This window comes from Stegodyphus dumicola, chromosome 10 (genome assembly GCF_044657685.1).
Source record: "Stegodyphus dumicola isolate Sdum_Otavi_A_Nest chromosome 10, ASM4465768v1".
NCBI lineage: Eukaryota > Metazoa > Arthropoda > Arachnida > Araneae > Eresidae > Stegodyphus > Stegodyphus dumicola.
This window is the reverse complement of record NC_140777.1, coordinates 129,815,378-129,837,293: the sequence shown is the minus strand read 5'-3', so window position 1 is coordinate 129,837,293 and position 21,916 is coordinate 129,815,378. Positions and strand designations below refer to the sequence as shown.

The following is a 21,916-nucleotide window of genomic DNA, read 5'->3' as shown; positions in this document are numbered from 1 at the left end:
TTAATACGTAAGTAACTAATTTTTTTAATATTTTTGGCTTTAGACAGCAATTTGGAAAAATGATGAATAATCTTTTTTTAAACTGCAACAGTAGTCTTCTGTATTGAGATGGTCAATTCAGTCAGTTTTATAATTTTAATTTTTCATGAAAATATTACTGAAGTAACAAGTACTATAAATTATTTTACAGAATGAGTTTGAAGGTTATAGTATCGCTATGGAATTGCTATTAAATATTTATAAATCTGAGAACTACAAGAATGGGAGACGTTTCATTTTCATTTAACTTTTGACGAGTATGTAGAGTGAATATTGAGTAAACGTATATAATTGAAAATGGACTGAAGTTTACTTAAAAACATTTATTACATAAAAAGTTTTGCATTACATTCATTCCAATAACCACGGGCAGAGTCACAAGTGTTTTCATATAGCACCAAGCACATTACGTGATGTAATATTCTATCACAATATAACATGCTGTAGTTTTTGAGTGACAGAAAATTAAAGACAACAATTAAATAGAAAGATTTAAAAACATATCCAGATAGGAAACATAAGAATATATGGCACTTTTTACATATACGTTCATACAACAGTAAAATTCATAAGCAACGATGGCAATGAGCATAGCTCATCCATGGCACAATCCTATGAACATGGCAAGTTCACTTTTCCCGTTGCACTGGCAGTTCCTTCCGCTGCGGTCGCAAGAGCAGCGGGTACATTCATTGCAACAGTTCCTGGTTGAGCAGTCCTCGTAATCACGAGCGCAGTTGCGTTGTCTATGGAATAAATAAATAAATATAATTTCTAATAAATAATCTTAATACATTTATGAAAACGAAAAGGATTGTGTTCCAGGTTTTCCTTTCGGTAGTTTTAGATCAGGCTTTTGAATTTTAGAATTTTAGAAACGCAATATTAGGATATTGCCGACTGATATTTCTCAACTGTTATAAAATGATCATAAATAGCTTTTCTGCTTCAGATTACAACTTTATTAATTTTACTATTTTTAGTATTTTGTATTTTTATTCAGAGACTTGTGTTGTTAAACTTGATTTTTCTTACATCTTTTAAATCAAATTAATGATATTCATACTGATTTTGAAATGTTTGGTTTCTAAAAGATTAAATTTTGTGTGAATTTATGAAAGATGTCTTTTATATTCCAACTTATAAGTGTTGAACTGATGAAGACACAAATTTTGTATTTAATTGAAATTTTTTTAACTGTTGCAAATTTGTATGTCAGATAAAAAATAAACTGATTCATTTATTTCTATCGATATACCAGGCCCCTGAAGAAAATATAGTAGGAGATGCAAGTTCTTTTTTGTATTTAATTTTAATTTTTGCACTCGTTGTTCATTGGATTTTGGAACTAGATGCGTTCAAATGTTTTTCTCCCATAGTACCAAATAATGCTTTTGCAAAATAATTTATTTAAAAATTACGAACCTACTTATTCCAAATTGAATACGTTTTGAATTTGAAATTTCTGTGTAATTTATATATACATCTATACCAGCGAACCATTTTAATCACATGCACATATACATTATCAAACAAACAAAAACAGCAAGAAAAATTTTCTTTTAGTTACATTTTTTATATAAATACAAATAAGTAATCAGAGTAAATAAGTTATATGAAAGACATGTACGTAGTTTTTTTTCAAAATTTTATCACATTGTATCTGCATTGTTGCCGTTTGCATTCAATACTTGTGACAGAAAAACAAATTATGTTACAGTGGATGGTCAAAAATATAGAAACACCTTGTGAAATGCATGTTTAAAAAGAAAGATTGATTTTAATGAGATATGTAGGTGGCGCTGGCGTTTTTGACTACTGACGCCAACTATACAACTTCGTAAATTACTGTTATGTGAGGTTGTCATTGTAAATTACTGTTATGTGAGGTTGTCATTGCATTATGTCAGAGTTAACAGACTTCGAACGTGGGCAAATTGTTGGAGCACGTATGGTAGGTGCTTCCGTAAGCATGGTAGCCGAGGTGTTTAGTGTTTCAAGAGGTACTGTATCGAAGATTTATTCCGCATATTTGAAAAGCGGAAAAACATCATCTGCTAAATCACAGCGCGGACGAAAGTGTGTCCTGAGTGATCGTGACAGACGATCATTAAGGGCGATTGTGACGAAAAATAAGAAGACCACAGCTGCAAAAGTTACTGCTGAAATTAATGTTGTGTTACCGAACCCTGTGAGTACCAAAACAATTGGAAGGGAGCTTCATAAACAGGGAATTTCTGGCCGTGCTGCAATTGAGAAGCCACTCATCAGTGATGCTAATACCCGTAACAGGAAAAGGTGGTGTTTAAGTCATAAAGCCTGGACTATAGAGCAGTGGAAGCGAGTAATATGGTCTGACGAGTCTTCTTTCACATTGTTTCCCACTTCTGGCCAAGTTTACGTCTAGAGAATGCCATCTCAAGCCTATAATACAGACTGCTTGTTGCCAAGAGTGAAACTTGGCGGGGGTTCTGTTATGGTTTGGGCAGCCATATCGTGGTTCTCTGCTAGCCCCTTGATAACTGTGTCAGGGCACATGACTGCCAAGACTTATGTGAACATTTTAGCCGATCAAGTTCATCCCATGGTACAAACTTTGTTCCCCGATGGTGATGGTGTCTTCCAAGACGACAAAGCCCCTGTTCACACAGCTCACATTGTCCAGGACTGGTTTTCTGAGCACGAGGATGAGTTGTCCCATCTCCCCTGGCCACCACAGTCACCAGACATGAATATTATCGAACCTTTGTGGTCTACATTGGAACGGAAAGTGCGTTCTCGTTATCCACCGCCAACATCGTTATCTGAACTTGCCACCGTTTTGCAGGAAGAATGGTATAATATTCCCTTGGCAAACATACAGGAACTGTATTTATCCATTCCGAGAAGACTGCAAGCTGTTTTGGATGCCAACGGGTTTCCTACACCATATTAAGCAAAGAAACATGTTTTTATAAAGGTGTTTCCGTATTTTTGTCCAACCCCTGTACCTTTTCAACCCGAAGTTCTCAGATTGTTGTGTACGATTCCAAAAGTAGACAACGTTCTTTCAGTCTTTGCAGATGAAGCTCTTGCTATATTTAGCATTTTAATAATATCCAGGTTGTCCCCCTAAGCATTTTGTCAGAAGATCTATTGAATGAACGATCCAAATGTTATCATTTATTCGACTGCCTCATTTTCAGAAAAGGTTCTACAGATTTATAGGAAACGAATCATAAATTTCAAAGAATTACTGGAAAAAAACAGTATTTCATATTGTTTTTACTAATCCTAATATATGTTCCTTTACACTTGGCAGTAGGGCTTCAGTTTTATATTTTGGTGATGAAATATATGCTAAAATGTGCTGATAACAGTGTTTGTTCATATCGTGTTTCAAATAGTTTTATGCAGGCATTATCAAACGCTTTAAGCTAATTTTCAAGATATTTACAAACTAAAGTTTAAGTAATGCTGCAATTATCCTTTTGAATTTTGTTCAAAGTGACTAAAACTGGCTTCAGATGAAGTAAGAACTCTAGCGTACATCAGATACTGCTTTTAAACCAATTTTATGTATTCATTAAACATAGCTCGGGGCAAGCTGCTGATTTTAAGATTTATTTAAAGATAATTTTTGACTTGAATAACATACTCAGCAATTTGTGACTTGAATAATAGAAATCTTTCGACAGACTCAATAATTCGAAATGTGTCGTCAGCAAACGAGACCCACTCGATGGGGTTAAATGTGGTCTCGATCGTTACACCCGAGAGAGACTCGTCGCCTTCTAATTTCTAACCTTCATAATGTGGCAAAAATCTAAAGAGGCGATTTATTGTCTAACTAGCCACGCTCTTCCCAGAGCAAGATCTGCATAGATGCAGAGTATATATAAATACAATTACAATTTAACACACACGCAAAGCAAAACAAAACAAAAAAATAAATAATGAAAAAAATCTGAAAGGTTTCAGATTTTAAATTACGTCCAAATTTTTTTTTTAACGTTTCGTGTGTTACCTTTATTTATTAAATATCATGTTCTTCGCACTTAAACCATAAATTTTAGTTCAATATCAATGTCGCAAAATAAATTTAAAATGAACCTATTTTTAGAATTTCCAATACACAGTTCCGCGCGCTGGCGATAAAAAGATTTTTCCCCCGTAGATTGTTGCCATTGCTCGCTTTATATCGTTGAGTTTGTTACTCACAAATTCGTTAAAGTTTTACAAAATATGAAATCTATAATAAAACAAATTCCAAATTTCAAATTCGTAGGAGGTCCCATATTCGTAGGAGGATAACGTCATTCAAAATTCGATGTACCGTTGTTTTATCACAATGCGAGAAATAGAAATACATTTATGCAGATTTTTCATTATTTAATTTCTTCAAATATAATGCAGGTCTGTAACATTTGGTGGCAACAGTTTGAAAAGTGAAACGGACATTTATAGTAATTCAACGCAAAATTCCAAAACGAAAACAATAGTCCTTCAGGGACAAAGCCCTTTTGGACTAACAACAACAACAACAACAACAAAAAATTAAATTTAAAAAAAATGTATGCAGGTACTATTGAAGGAGGTAGTTATACTACTAATACTTTGTGTAATGAGGCTTACTGTTGTGCTTCTGCTTTGCAGAGTATCATTCCATAGTCTTATTACAAATCATGGAGACTTATGAACTAAAAGCGGAAAGCAGAGCACATGCAGTTTTCTTCAAACAATTAAATGTCTCCGGCACTGACATACAGTTAAAAAGTTGTGTCTTGTTTTCTATGCCGCAGCCCTACAGATAAAATGCATATCGGTGAGTTCTGCATTCGTGTAGCGATGCACGCAGACAAAATTCGCAGTAGGAATGCCGATTTAAGCTAGCAGAACGTTTTTACAGTCCACTCAACATCGCCCTTACCCGGTACTCACATTACGAAATCTGCTTTTTTTTCTGTCCCTTCTACTCATTTTCTCACATTTTTTCATTACTTCACATTTTTTCAAAAAAATATTTTTGAATCATCTAGCATACATGTATGTATATATATGTAGGCTAAACTAAGAATAACATTGATTTGCTATGCTTACCGTTTGTGTGTTCACTTGAGTAATACTTTTATTTCACTTAAAAAGCATTATTTTTTTTAGTTAACTATTAATTCAATTAAGCTAACACTGGAGCAAAAGGCCTAGTTTTCGAGGTCTCTCTAATTTCCACATATCTTTGGCTCTAAAATTATTCATGTTTTCACTTCGGTTTTAAATGACAGATATGATGATGTTCTTCTTAACGCTTCCTAATAATTCAGATTTAATGCAAAGCAAAGTTCAAAATAGAGCTTTTTTTAAACTTGTCATAAAATTATGTGCAGTATCTCTGCAACTTTACATTTCTCTCATAAATATCAAGAAAATAATGATAATAATAAGAAAATAAAGATAGAAATCAAGAAAACAAAGATAATAATATAATAGATATCCAACAGTCATATTTTCAAAAAGTAGAGGGAATAAAATTATTGCATCAACTAGTAATTGTGAAACAAGTGATGTATGTTAACAATTTCTGGTAAGGAAGTTCTGCTTGTTTATTTAACTGAGATAAAAGAAAATATCAGTTCCTTATCTTTTACTCTAATAACAGCATCATCTGCTATTTTACTGAATATGATATAAAAGTTTTCCCTAAAATTTTATGGGAATACTTACACAAACTCTTCTCTTACTATCTAAAATAATAATAAATATATAGTTTTACACAAAAGATAAATCAACCGATAAAAGTTATTACCCTTAATTTTTATTTTACATCAACAGTCAAATAAAAGTCAACAAGTCAAATAAAAGTGTCCAAGCTAGCAAAATTTTTTAATTCAATAAAGCATTAGAATTTATACATACCTTGCATTGTTATTGTAATTTCTCGTGTTATCGTCTTCTGTGAATACATCGTCATCTAAAAGAGTTCTCCTTTCCTCTGGACCTAGTCTACCTGTAAATTAAATTAGTTCAAATCTTAATTAGTTAAGCTGAGTTATTCATTTTAAAATATTTCTTATGGAGGAAAGAAAACATTTAAATATTCTTTCCTTTATTCATTTTTTACTTAACTTGCCTCTTGCGCAGCCAAGTCACCTAAAATACTTAATGTAAATGAAAGTGGTTTTTATAAGTGCAGCTAATGTAAATTCATAAAATATTTAATATTTCTGATTCGATATTTCAAGCTTTTAATGAACATTTATCTAAACCAATCATGTTAAAAAGCAGAAAAAATATTCTTGAAAATTGTGTTTGTTACTTTTACGGCGCTTCCTTTAATATTCAATAACCTTCCATATAAATTAAACATCTTAAGCTTTACTGAATGACAGCACGCTGCGGCTGGGAAAATAAAAGTATTTTATTTCCGGCAGCTTTAACACATTGCTTTAAAATAGCCAACTTTGTTGATTAAAACTGAAACATAATTTTAAATTTCATAATTATTAAAAAATAAAAAATATTGATATTGAGATTTACATTTTGCTAACTGATATAATTAAACATCTCAATGATCGAAGGATTGCAAGGAAAGGACCAAACAGTGCTTGAACGTTTTGAATATTGGAAAGGCATCGCTAAAAAATTAAATATTTCTTCCGTGACATTAATACTAGTACGTAGGAATACTTCCCAAATATAAAGCGCTTGCAAATGCATGAACCTTAGACCTAGGTGAATTTCAAACCTACGCTGCCTTAAGGAAGAATTTTCCAGAAGATTCAAGGCCTTTGAAGCTTGTATGCCTATATTTTCCTTCCTAATCAAACCAGATTTAGTAGACACATTAAATAATCCCATCCGATTTGTCAATTTTTGAGAGGATGGAAATTGATAATTCTGAAATGGATCTTCAGAATTATGGAAAGCAAAATTTACTGAATTCTGAAAAGATCTGGAAGATAACCCTAATGGTAAATCAACAGCTATTTTAAATTGCTGTATGTCAGTGCCGGAGACATTTAATTGTTTGAAGAAAACTGCATGTGCTCTGCTTTCCGCTTTTAGTTACAAATATCGATGTAAACAAATCTTTTCTCATATAAAAACTATTTTGAGTCTACAAAGAAGTTGTTTAATAACTGAATATTCAGAATCATGTGTCAAATTGAAAGTCACATATTATACCTCTGATATTGCGATATTAAGTAGAGCGGTACAAGGACAAGGCTGTCATTAAAATTAAAAATTTTTATTTAACTGTATTGAAGGAATGCTTATATTTTATAGCGCTCATTTTTATTTTAATAAATATGTTTAGAAGATATATAATACATAATATATGCAAAATTTAAATTTTTTATGTATATTGAATTAACAGTTATATTTTATTCTGTTAATTTTTATGTTAGTATCTTTAAATGATACATAATTAATATATAACAATATTATAAATCTGCATTCTTACCCTCTATTGCTCTGCATTCACTGCCGCAGGAATCGAATTGTTTCAAATATTTCCTGCTGTGCGGTATCTTGAGTCATATTGATGGACTGGTCTAGCACATATTTTCACCAAAGATAAAGACGGGTTATAAGTTGCCTGGCTGTCTCTTAGGAGCCAGAATTTAGCTTTGAAATGCATTGGTTCCATTTAGTTAATCAAGTTTACTTACATCTCTTTTTATCTATGTTATCTCGATTGTTTTGAGTTATTTCAAACATAAAATTTCTCGAATAAGAAATCTGGTAGAAGAGAGCTGCGTTAGTCTTTAAATTTGAATACCGACTCCTTACATGGACTTATCTGCCATTTGCATTTGTTCTTTAATGTGTAATTTGTAATTGGCCTTGAGATATTTTCCTTCAATCTTCAATACCTTACTTATTTCGACGTCCGGTATTTTTTTTTTTTTTTTTTACTAAAAGTATGATAAAGTATGTCAGTTTTCCGTGGACTAAAGTGGATAATAGAAATGATTTGATCGAAACTGCGAAAAGAACAGTATCATACCTGGTCTTGTACACATTTCAGGCAATTTTATATTGGCCTGGTTTAGAATGTGAAAAGGAAAACTTAGTTGGAATGTATATGGAGCAGCAGCTAAAGACTATTTGATCCTCTGGCTCCAATATCAGAACTTCTCGTCTAGTCTTCCTTGTTTGTCTTATCTTCAACATCAGACATTTTCCCCTAATTCTCTTCATATTATTCGCAGTTTTCTAATTTTCATTATATAAGAGTTCGACTACCTTTTTTGCAGATATCTTCCTTCTCCTCATTCATTCATTCGTTGTTCCTTTCACTTTCACTATTTGCAGTTTTTGTTTTGTTTCCTTTCAGTAGTAAAAGTCGTTTTTGTATTTACAGTAACTTTTTTCTCCAAGTAGGTCATATACATTACAAGTAGTCAATTAAGTACGCAACAGACATCCTTTATACAGTTATACCGTATTTCTAAAAGCTTATTTTTCATGACCTGACAGCTTTAATACTCAACTGGTATTGATATGTCTCTAATTCCTCTTATTTGCTACTGCATTTAAATTCAAAACTATTAGGAAACTTCGAATGAACATGACCTCAGCCGCTTGGAACTCAGTATGAATAATTTATCTGTTCTATAAAAGGGTATGACTGTTAAAGCTATAGAACGAACAATACAATCTCATCTCTAAGGTGGGCTCAAATTGGCGGCCCGCAAAGCAATTTTATGCGTGCAGCGAAGATATTTCAGCTATGCATTTTGTTGTTAAAATGTCGAGATTTCAGTTATTTGAAGTCTGAGTTTATAGTACTTTCAAGTCTACTAAAAACGAACGTACCAGAAAATCGGTAAATGGAGTTACTTAACTTGCAATGTAATATAACTCTTAATCAAATATTTGACTATTCAGATTTTATTAATTTTCATTCGTGCTTGCGAAAAAATAAACAAGTTCAATTAGGAAATTTTCCACTAAGAATAATTTCTTTGTTTAGGAATGCATTTATATTTGCACAGCTTTCTTTCATAGCTGAATGTTAACAAGAAAAGAACCCGACTGACCGATGAGCATCTACGAATGCGATGAAGATTGTTTCTCGTATTTTCTCTCGAAGGCTACAAACTTTACCAAAATTGAAACACCATTAAGTATCAAATTATAGTAAGGCATAAGGAAGTTTATAAATATTTACATACAAACATATATATTTTTATTTATATGGCGAAGGAATTTTCAAATTTTTCCCCTTTGGTACGTTTTCTGTGGAAATTGGTTCATCATTTATTCATTTCTTGTTTAAATTAAGTTATTTAATCGTCAAATAAAAATGTTAGAATTATTTAAAAGAAATATCAGTCTAGAACTTAATATTTAGCTTTCCAAATTACAAAGTATAACCGACAAAATTGTGTTACGGATGCCAAACTTGGGATTTCAAGTAGAGAATAAATATAAATTTGAATTTTTTCCATTGCTATATTATTATTTTTATACACGTTTTGATAAATATTTAGTAAGAGAAATTTTCATTGATTTAAAATATATTTTTTGTTTTTGTACCTAACAGTTTTCATTTTGTAAAGAAAACGAAAATTTGTTTTCAGTCAGTGCATTCGGTTCGTGCGTAATTCGAGTTTGAAACCACGATTTAAGCAATAAAACCTCAGCCTTATTCTGTAAAATCATCTACAGGACAATTCGAAATCAAAAACATGAGTAGATCTGAATAATTAAATTTCTGTGTAAAATACAGAGAGATGCTTTCTAGAATCTCAAGAACTATCAGCAGTATGCATCAGAACATAAAATACAAAATAATAAGAATTTTTAAGATGAAAAATACTCTAAATTATTCTTAGCTTAAAGAGAGACTAAAATTCACAGCTATATGACAGACCAACTTACACTACACTCTTTGTCGCTCCAGTAACGTGCTAAATAGCAAAATGCATGACAGTCATTAGAATCATCCTGAAACAAATGATTATCGCAAACACTTTAAATGGCTCATATTTACCTATGGTACACCAAACTAAGAATCCAAATTCCTTATCGTTTGTTACCGATGCTTTACGGGAAATCCTTTTGTCTCGTAACACATCGCGTTATGTTGAGAAACAAAAGGATCTTATCAATGGATAAATTCTACAGTCCATTTCAGTCCACATATGTTGATCTGCTTATCCGATGTGATTAATGCCGCGACACGGTTAATTAAGATTTTGTATTCAATAAGGTCAGATGGCAATCGTGGACCCCAGAATAATGTCTTTAACAAAACACCTTCCATAAAGGAATGGGGTCTGGAGTCTAGGTAACGAATGCATTATCCTTTACTCTTTTAGCCTACTAAGTACGTATATGTCGCTTGACAAAGAAATTTTACATAGAGCATCTGTAATATATGGCAAGAAACTTGGTTAGTTTAAATTGATGAATCACAGGTAAATATGTACCGTTTGCTATCGGTATTGTACGCATGAAGGTAGTTAATGTACTAATCCTTTTTCCTCCTTTCCTTTATCTTTTATTTAACCCACATAATTACCTCAAAGATACAGTTAAATAGTTACATTCAATAAATATAAAAAATATAATTACATCAAATTATGTTAAAAAATAATATACTAGTCTTTATTTAGTCCATGAGACAATTCTGTGCAAATTCTCGCAATTATTCTATGAGATTCGTATTATTGTCCCAGATATCTTACATAGTTTTTAGAATTCTTTCATCACCTTTTCTTTCACTAACTTTTCAGTAGTTGCTTTGATACATTTTTCTCCTAATTTGTGTACTCGGCTTATGAATTTATTACAGTAATGAAGCCGAATTATTGTCTTTCAAGCGGGCTGGGCACAGACGAAGAAAAACCTGAAAAGAGTGGGAATAAGGGTTTAGATTGCAATATCGAAACATTGAGATCGAAATGACAAGATTTGAGAGTCAAGAGTGAAATATCATGGACCGAATTTAAGAACTACACTTTTTTTACAAATCATCGTTCAGTTTTCTAAAGGTTTATGCTTTTTTTAATGTTATTCTTATTTATCAACTTCCAATTTTGCAAATATCTTTTACAGTCTGCTCGATTTCCTAAAATCAAAAGTACACAGAAATTTTCCTTCTAAAAAATTTTCAGTCCAATTTTTTATCACCAAACTCAGATAAAAATAGTATTTAATATCATGAAAGGTATCTTTACTATAGTTTCCATTCTACGTGAAATTCTATGCGATGTGATAACTACGGAAACATGTGTAAAATATATATAAAATATTTACATTACGTAAGAAATCTAATCAGGAAGAACAAGAATAAAAAAAAAAAAAATGACACCTATGCTCTAAAAATATTGTTCGATTATGAAACATTAAAATTGAATATCATTTAATTCATTTATGGAGAAAGCATGTGTATAAAATCGTTACATACAAAGGCAGTTGATAAATTATCAGTTTAAACAGAAAATGAACTGGAAAAGGTATTTTAGCGAAAAAAGGAAACCTATTTTTATTTTACAAATTATTACATATATTTGCTAAAGCTGCAGAGTTTTTAATTCTGTTTAAAAAAAAATCGATTCCTATTCTTGAAGCCTTTTCTTGACCAAAGATTTAGATTTTCCGTCACAGTTGAAGTGCGTATTTTTCGATTGCTTCTTTAGTTTGAGGAACAGGGTGAAAAGCTGGAAGTAGGCCTGATGACACTGTGAATGCGGCAGTATTAAAACGTCTGAGCACTTAATTGCATCTTTTTGATGGCATTTGAGTGAAGCTTGGCATTGTCATTTCGTAGCCACATTTTTATTTTTTTATTCTAATCAGTTTGATTACCTCTCTTCAGAGAAGGCTCTGGCAACCATTGTTCCATGTAATATGGACAAGACAACAGCAACATCAGTTTGATTCTTCTTTTAAATGCAGCAAAGATTTGAATATAACTGCGAAAGACTACTGTTCCATTTAAAAAATATTGGTAAAAATAACACATTCAAGATTTCAAGACAGTCAACATGGCCTTCCTAGTCGAGGTCTGAGATTTTCAAGAGAGGGAATCCCTTATAGCAATAAACCATGAACTGTTAAATAACTGATCCAAATTGCTTCCCTTGAAGTGGTTTTATTTATAAGCAAAACTCATCTCCCCTCCTACTTTGTAAATCCCCGCAAAATTTCATTAGAAATGTGAACTATGTTAGCTTTCATTTTCTCAGGCAGCATGCATGAACCCCATGCGACTCACTACAGTTTGTGGAATACAGAATGAGAATAATGTATCTTTCACTTTGCCTTGATAAGATGAGCACAGTTTCTTTTCGTTTCTGCACGTTAGTTCCACAATTTGATATTGATTAAACTGGTCACTTGCAGTCATAGACTTAATAAATATTTGTATGTTTAAATTCCGAGATTGGTAGAAGAATTTTCTGAGTACTAACACAATAAACTTGAAACGGCATTGTAAAGATATTAATCCTTTACTACATTTCCATGTGGATCAAAATCCTAATTTTCTGTAAGATGAGGATCATAGTTGTATGTAGAGACAATATCAAATTTTTCCAAAACCTAATAACATTACAAATTTTAGCTAGGACAAAAATGTAATTTCCTTAATAAATATTCATATAAGTTTTGTTTTCTCCATGTTATGATACATAGCTAATGAACACGCTGTTCTCCATAGGAAATCAGTAGTTATTAATATTTTTAAATGAAGCATATCTATTTTGCATTTAGAAGCAAAATTTAGAATGGATAAAATAATAGAAGAAGTATGGAATATGAGTACAGGAAAAAGGCTTTATAATCCTAGAATAGAATTAAAAAGCAATTAGAGAAAAGAAAGCTTGGGGAATTATGTAGAGCTTTTGCTCATTTCACCTGGATCTTTATTTGTAGATTTTTTCAGGAGCTTTTGCAAGTACTTTAGAGGCAGATGTGTTAATAAACTTGATATTTTACGAAAGTTAACGCTTTGAAGAAAGTTAAAAGCGAAAATGCAACAAATACAGTTAGATTTATTTGTAATTTCTGTAAAAATAACAAAAAATCCATTTTACAGAAGAATAATTAATGTTAATAAATGGTAATATTCAAAGTAAGTTTACGTTACGTTTTAAGCTGACGTAGAGCTTAAAACGTAATATGTGATAGAAAGACATTTATTGACAGAAATAATATGTGATACTTATATGGTATTTTGAATCGGATATTTTACTTCAGCAGTAATCGTTATTTTTTCTTATTTATGTTTGCGAAGTCTTCTAATAGCCTTACATTATTATCTTGCCTTGAAATGAACCTGATGCTGAGGGCATTATTTCCTGATACTATTTTTTAGACTCTGATATCTATCTTTACCAATTATATAGATACATTTTTTAGATCCGATTGGTTTTTAATTTTATTTAAACCTATATATATATATAAAATAAGAGTTGAATACGGAGAATTTCTGATCAGCATTACAACTCGCTATGTCCATTTCATAGTTCCTCCCATAATTTTATAAAATGCTTCCAGATTTATGTTTTCATCAATTTCATTTATTCCATTTCAATAGCTTCAGTATTCGAATAATTTTTAATTGCTTCTGAATAATTACTAGGAAGTAATAATATGCAAGATGGCTCATTTTTATTGAAAAAATACCACTTTCCGTTAAGTTAGTATCTCAAAGTTCACCATCACTACAAAAATAATTTGATAACTTATCAATACTTATTTCGTTTTCATTACTATGGTAATTACACGAAGCCATATTCAGAATGGACAAAACTGCATAATTAAAGACAATTTCTTGTAAAGTCAGACAGCGTTATCTCAGTCGATCATGTCTATCTCTGTCTCTCTCTTACTTGCCTGTCATATTATTGAGATTACAATTTTTCATTTCCAGTTTCTTGTTTGCTGGACTGTGATCAGTGTATCACCTTCAAATTAGATTACTCGCTTTCAAAGTTTCCTGAAGAGTGATCACAGTCGCTTGCTTCCAAAATACTAATATTTACATAAACATATTTTAATGAAATTGGATTATTCTGTACTTCGCATTTCTCAATAACCGACAATTTTATCGCTAAATTTGATAGTAATTATCACCAAAAATTATGATTCGATAGCATAGAAATGGAAAAAAAATTTATGATATTTACATGAAAAGAATTTGACAACATAGACAAGGAAAAATATTTCAGATATTTTTCTCTTCAGGGTAAACATATAATGCTAATTATTGATAATTTTTTGTTTACTTACTTGCTTCATCGGCTGTAGTATAACAAATGACCACAATTAAACTCACTCCTAACATCAGTAGTAATTTCATTCTGAGCTGCTAAAAATAAAAATAAAGATTTGATTAAAATTTCATTCCAAAAATTTTAATGTCATTTCATGATTAGAGATATCATTCGTACTAATTTAGAAATTTCAAATTAACGTACTGAAAGTTTTAATTGTTTAGAAAATTGTAGAAGTAAGATTTTGTAGAGTAAATTTTTTTTCAATTGTTTAGAAAATTGAAGTTTGCCAAAGCAGGAACCATGAAAAATGAGCAATTTCCTCACCAGGATTTGAATTCCAGATCTCTCGACAGTAAGCCGGACGTGTTTTCAATTACATCCAAAATGCACGTGGTTAGGAGAAAGCAAATACCATATAAATTCATATTTTATTAACGAAAGTATTATGTTACGATGAAGAAAAATACTCTCTTCGACTGGAAAACAAAATTTGTAGAGGGGGGGGGATAAGATTCTCTTTCGCTATGCAGTCGAAGTGAATTTGCTTTTTCTCTAGAAATTATTTAAGCAACATCAAGAGAAATTTCGAAAGATAGACATGAGATTTTTATTGCGCAATCCAATGCCCGAGAAATACGATAATGAAAGGGAAAGACATTTTAAATCGAAGAAAAACTAGCATTTTTCGAGGGATTTACTGAAGAAAGTTTCCATAGCAGTTTTATTGAAAAGATGTTGGTAGTTTGCTGAAAAATTAGAATATTGGATTTTACTGTGACTAAACACACAGAAATAATATCATTTACAAAACAATTATTACAGAAGTCAAACTCAAATTTTGGGTCAGCATTTTTATGGATTATTCAAAGACAAGTATTTGCGTAAAAAATATACATCTCTCGTCAAATTTTTGTCCTGGACTATATTCTAGAACGATGCCAATCGATAATACTGTTGCTAAAAGCAACGTATCATCCTTTGGAAAAAAATGGAAAAGTTAAATATGACTGGAATTGTTAAAAATATCCACTTTTGTTTTGAAAAGCAAAAATATACTTTGATTCAATGATAAAAGAAATTTGACAGGAATTTATAGAAATTTGAAGGATGCCCAGGAAACAAACAGGGCATTAAATAACTTTCCTAGGAAAAAGGGATAGCAAATTTATGAGCAAAGAGAAAGAAGTTCCTCTTAGTTCCACCTCTTAGTTCGGCAAACAATAATTCGCCTCCACCAAGATTTGACAAACTTCAGGCTCATCTTAAGGTCCACTAAGCATTAAAGCATTTATAATTCCGTATCAGTCAAAGATGTGATAGATGACTGTGGATATTAAATAAAAAGAGTTCCTTCTGGAATAATAAGTAATAACCTTGTTCGATACTGTTGGAGATCGTTATACTATTTATTTTGAACATAAAAAGTAAAAGGTTATCATTTTATTTTACAATCAATGCTACTAGACGCAAGAAAAACTAAGAAATAATTTATTTGATAAAAATTCAAGTTACGAAGCAAGTGATAATTGAAACTGTTAGAATAATAATAAAACTCTAGTGACCGTTACATCTTCAGAATTTATACTATCACCGCCAATTTTGAATAGACAATCTTTTACATTTTATGCTAAAAATAAATAGCATAACTATCTTCAACAGAGGCTATTCACATGAGTGTAAGTTCATTGAAAAAAATGTTTCAGATGTAAGCATTCTTGATTGTTTCTATAAAACTCGACTTCTCCTGACGACCTCTTGGCTTAGTGGTAAGGGAAGTCGGCTGCCATAGCTTGGAACCCAGCTTCATATTCCAGAGAATTATATGTGTTTGTAAATAATTATAGATGTTTATTTTGGGGGCACAGGGGTATTTAAAATGCGGTATAACCAAAAATCCTCTCGATAGTTTGATATTAAAGGATATAAGGTATTTTCTTCATCCTTTCCAGCCGGACTTCGTGGTGTAATGGTAGCACACTCGACGCGTATTCGAGAGGTTCAGATTCGAGTTCCGGCGAGAGAACTGCTCATATTTCATGTCTCCTATTTTGGGGGGGGGAACACTAATGACTCTACAGCGGCTCCCGAACTAAGAGGTGGTAAACAATAATTCGCCTCCACCAAGATTTGACTATTTGGTCCCCTAATCTCCCTTCGCTCTTTAAAAGGGAGGAAGTATTTTCCAGCATGCCTTCGTGGTGCAACAATAAAACACTCAGCACATAGTCGAGAGGTCCAAGTTCGAGTCGCTGCGAGCCCACTGCATATTTTTCATATCTCCTGCTTCAAAAAAACCTAATGAGTCCACAACGAAAACGAGGTCTGCTCCGTTCCTTGAATTTTTTTTTTTTTTATTAAAATTGGAAATTGGACTGCAGTTGAACAGACTCGTAGTGTCATCTATTAGACGCCCAAGACCTCAGGCAGCGACAAGAGCAATCCTCTTGTTTAAGAAAAAGCCTGATCTAGATTGTTCTCAGATTAAGAGAATGAGTCATAACAACACGATTTTTCCTATTGTCTGGAAGGAATTATGAAATTAATTTAAACCAAAAGCAGATGTTTTGTTTGCTTCCAGCAAAAGACAAAAGAACCAGTTTTAAGCTAAAACATTTTAACTGCCTTTTTAGTCCAAAAGGGCTTTCTAGGCACTATTGTTTTCGTTTTGCGTTGGTTCACTATAAATGTCCGTTTCACTTTTCAAACTGTTGCCACTAGATGTTAAAGTCTTGCATTATATTTGAAGAAATTAAACAATGAAAAATTTTTAAAAAGAAAATCTGAAAGGTTCCAGATTTTAAATTCCGTCCAAAGGGGCGTTTTCTTAACATTTTGTCTGTTACCTTTATTTATTAAATATCACGTTCTTCGCACTTAAACCATAAAATTCTGTTCAAGCGTAATATCGCAAAATAGTTTTAAATTGAGCATATCTTTAGAATTTCCGATACAGAGTCTCACGCGCTGGAGATAAAAATGTTTTTTCTGTACAACGTTGCCATTGCTCGCTTTGAAATCTTGTGTTTGTTTATCAAAAATTCATTAAAAGTTTGCAAAATATGAAATCGATAATAAAACAAATTCCAAATTTCAAATTTGGGCTTCCACATGCCTATATTCGCAGTAGGATTACGTCATTCAAAATTGGATGGCTCTATGTACCGTTGCTTTATCACAATGAAAGAAATATACATATATTTATGCAGATTTTTCATTATTTAATTTCTTAAAATACAATGCAGGACTCTAACATTTGGTGACAACAGTTTGAAAAGTGAAACGGCCATTTATGGTGAACCAACGCAAAATCGCAAAACGAAAACAATAGTCCTTCAGGGACAAAGCCCCTTTGGACTAAAAATCTGCATAAATGTATGTATATTTCTCGCATTCTGGTAAAACAACGGTACGTACAGCCATTGAATTTTGAATGATGTTATCCTACTGCGAATATGGCCATGTGAAAACCCAAATTTGAAATTTGTTTTATTATCGATTTCATAGTTTGTAAAAGGTTAACGAATTTTTTTTAACAAACTCAAGGATTTCAAAGCGAGCAATGGCAACGTTGTACAGAAAAAACATTTTTATCTCCAACGCGCGAGACTCTGTATCCGAAATTCTAAAGATTTGCTCAATTTAAAAACTATTTTGTGATATTGCTCTTGAACTGAAATTTATGGTTTAAGTGTGGAGAACGTGATATTTAATAAATAAAGGTAACAGGCAAAATGTTAAAAAAACGCTCTTTTGGACGTAGTTTAAAATCTGAAACCTTTCAGATTTTTTTCCCTGTTAAAAATGTGAATGGAAAAAGGCAAAAGTGGTAAATGCTTTATGCAACCAATCTTCTTATGATTCAATAAGTCCGCAGTGATGAAAATGAAGGAGAAATAGTAATATAAGAATGAATAGCCAAATTTTTGGACTAAATGAGTGAATAAGATAATTACAAAAATATATTTCGAATTTGACATCATAATAGCTTTAGTCAGTGTTTGCCGAGATGTCTGAAAGCATGTGAACACGGTTTTCAAGAGAAAATAAATGTACAGATATTTTCTAGTAGAAAAACTGGAAACCTCTATAAATTTTAGCACAATTTTAATTCAATTTTGCTTTAAACACTCGGCTGTGTGCAAGTCAATACAAAACTCTAAAAGATTTCATATTTTTACAATAGCCGTGCATCAATATCAGTTACATCTCAATGAACCCTTTTTAGATTACGCGTGCTTTCGGTTTTTCTACACGCCATGCGCGTACATTTTGTACATTTAACTTAATTCTTCTAATATTTGTATTTCTCTATTCGTTTTTCAACAAGCAGAGTGAAAATCCTCACAGTCGCAGCAAGGTGGCAACCTCTGGCTTTCTCTAAGAACATAATTAAAGAATAATATTAATATTGAACATTATAAATAAGCATGTTTTCTGAAGTGGCTCCAATGGCTTACATTTATTTTGGAACACTTTTGTTTTTTTCAATCTGAGTTACTAAATCTTAAAGAACTAACTTTTCTTTCATGTACAATAATGATTCGTCCTTTTCTTAAAAATATGCTTGTTTTTAAAAATGTTATTCGAAACGTTTTTGGTTTTAAAAAAAAAAGTAGTTTATCCAAAAGGATCTGAAAATAAACTGACACAGGTACTCGAATACTTTAAAAAAATGTTTTTACTTAATAAAAAATATTTATACTTAATAAAACAGGAAAATTACGGAACATCCAATACGTGTTTAGTTATCCTTTAGCTTTTCATGCGCTTTCAAGACCATTTATCTAATTTTCCATTTTGTTCTTTTCCTCCGTAAAAATCTCTTTCAATACACTTTCGAAGAAATATGTTTCCTTATTCTCTTCTCCATTTCACTCTATACATGTTTGATGGCGTTTAAGACGGAAGAATACGGAGGGTTTCTGCTAAATTCAGAACAATTGTATAATAACCAAAAGGAACATTTAGGACTGCATGTTTAGGCTGTGATTCTGATATAATTTCAATCTATTTTGTATTCCAAGTTTATGGTTCGAGGTTTTCATCAAGAATATTTGTATGCTTATATATTTTATATGTTATCCATATTTTTTTGTAATAAAAATTAAATTTTCAATTCTAAAGGCAGCGAAACATATTCAAACCATTATGCTTCAACCTTCATGCTCAACAGTAGCCAATATGTTTTTCGGATTTCTTCATTTGACTTTCGCCTCACAGCAATTCATTGATTGGACCCAAATGCATTAAATATTAACTCATCTGCAAATACAACATTATTTCAATATGGTATATCTTTACTGATCATGGATTTAGCGAAAGCGTATTTTTATCGTTTTCTTGTTGATGAAGAATTTTCTTCTTGCTGATCATCTTTCACATCCATGTGTCCTCGAAGACTCTTCTAACAGTTTCAGGGTCCCTTTTTATTGCAAACCGGCCGTCCTTCTGAATCCACTGCAAATTTTACATACCTAATTTTTGGGTTTTGCTTGATTTTTCTCCGATTCTCCGATTTATTCGTGTTATCTTTGAATTTGGTCCAGACTTCAGAGCATTTTGAACAGTTCCGCTCAGTTTCTATCGTTTAATACATGAAAGGTGGTTGAACGCTTTGCATCACGGGTTTTTTTGGATATTTCTTTTATTATCTTGATACCTTATATTATCTTATTTACATCTTTAAAATCATGAACAGTAAAATTTCGAACGAAACTTACATTAATTTGTAACGCCTTAGCATGTTCACTTCAAGTATGAAAATGTTAACATACTATACTAAGCAAGAAATAATTGCTAAATGCAGATGACAATTTTTGCGATGTACGTTTTTATTTAAAACGAAAATATATGACAAAAAACATAGTATTTCAGACCATCTTAACGAAACTTTTATGTGTCCGAATTATTATATGAGTTACTGATTAAAACTTTTGGAATAAATTATTTTATTGCAGAAAATATTTTGATATCTAATTTGTAACAAGCAAGTCATAAAATAGAAAAAAAAAAGTAATATGTAAATAAAATATGGAGTCTATGCTTCAGTATTTAATGCAAAATCTATGCTAATAAATTTCAAATATACAATTGTCCGAAAACAAATGTGACCTACTGTATATTCTCACGGAAAACCGAAATCGTATGAAAGAACGAATAGAAAATGTTTTGAGTCTGCAGTGATTTAATTTAAAAAATAATATTAGCATTTTAGAGTAATATTATATTAAAGCATTTTGTAATTATTTTGTATTATCTCAGAAAATTTCGTGTAATACTTTGTGAGATTACTCCCACATAATTTTTTAAGAAATATTTCAATTTAATTAGCATATTATTTTAACATAGTTTAGAAAAATGGTCTTCGAGACCAAGTAAACACATAAAACTAAAATTTTCTTTTGCGAAACCTCTACTATCTTCAAAAGAGCTAAACATATATATTGAAATTTACAACACATAATATTTACATTTCATATGAACTGATGCGAAACCAACTTTGAACACTGATGTGAAAAATCCAAAGAAAATTTTTGTAATTTACTCCTAGAACAGAACTATATCATATTACTTTAAGAAAGAGTAGTAACAACAATAAAATGTAATTGATAACAATAAAACAATTAAATTTAATTGATTATTTTAAGAATATAGTTCTGTATTCTTTATGATATTCAAAAATTCTTTTGCATTTTGATTTTGACTTGCGAAACCGCTAGAAGAACTGCATGGAAACATCGGGTTCCACTGAAAACAATTTGAAAGTGACTAATTTAGTGCAGTAATACTAAAATTCCTTAAATAAGAAGCAAATTTTTATGTAAACTGATTGCTTACTTTGCCTTGAAAGCTACAGTCTAAGTTAGATGATGGGCCTTGTTTTCTTCTACAACTTCTCTCTGTTTGGGCAGATGATATTCTAAGCACAGTAACCTAATTTCCAGTTAGAATAAAGAAGAAAAAATCAGAAGCTGAGGCTAACATAAAATCTGATACCATTTTTAATGAAAATTGCGTTTGCATGAAACACGTGATAAAAATATATATTAGTAAAGTTCCACTCACTAGATTATGATAGAAGAAAAAAGAGCTCATATTTCATCATTCTAATCAAGTTTGTGCAGTTCCAAGTCTAGAGAACTACTTCATTTAAACTGGTACACCGTGACCTAACAGACCTCGCTCTTCATAAAAGAATAAGATAAGATAAATTTGAAGGTTTGTTTCCCTGAAGCAAAAGAGTCATAATCATAAGAGATAATTATAAGACATTTTTGACAGAAGTATTATGTTTAGAAGAAATATTATTTTATTAGAATAATAGCCTTCTTCTTTAATCTTCTAAGGGCCATCATTGGTACATTTTCGATTATTGTTATTTTATAAGCCAGGCTCATATATCCTCTATAAAATGTATTTTCAAAGACGTTTCGCTTATAGTTTAATTCTATGAGCTGTTTTGTCCTCTCTCTCTCTTTTTTTTTTTATGCATTGGTACAACAAGGCAAATTTTCATGTGCCAACTACCTTTATCTTTTGTACGAATGTTAGACAAAAGCTTATATATCGCCCAAAGCATCTGCAGCAAACTTGGCAAGCTATCTAATTTGAATACGGTGAAGAGGATTACCTACTGAAAACAAGAGAATGCTTGTGAAAATAGG

The 21,916-nt window shown here is 31.4% G+C and overlaps 1 protein-coding gene across 2 annotated transcripts; it reads right to left on the bottom strand.

Moving 5' to 3' along the window:
- Positions 1-347: 347 nt before the first annotated feature.
- LOC146995100 (uncharacterized) lies at positions 348-21,407 on the bottom strand. 2 transcript variants are annotated; one of them, XM_085825542.1, is made up of 5 exons: positions 21,318-21,407; positions 21,090-21,185; positions 14,266-14,341; positions 5,932-6,022; positions 348-785 (listed from the first exon to the last, which is right to left on the bottom strand). In XM_085825542.1, exons 1-5 carry the CDS (start codon positions 21,345-21,347, stop codon positions 635-637), a joined length of 444 nt encoding a protein of 147 aa, XP_085681668.1. In that variant the 5' UTR covers positions 21,348-21,407; the 3' UTR covers positions 348-634. The 2 variants fall into 2 exon arrangements, with proteins under 2 accessions (XP_085681668.1, XP_085681667.1); XM_085825541.1 differs by having other exon boundaries at positions 14,266-14,344; positions 21,318-21,400.
- Between the last annotated feature and the right edge of the window lie 509 nt (positions 21,408-21,916).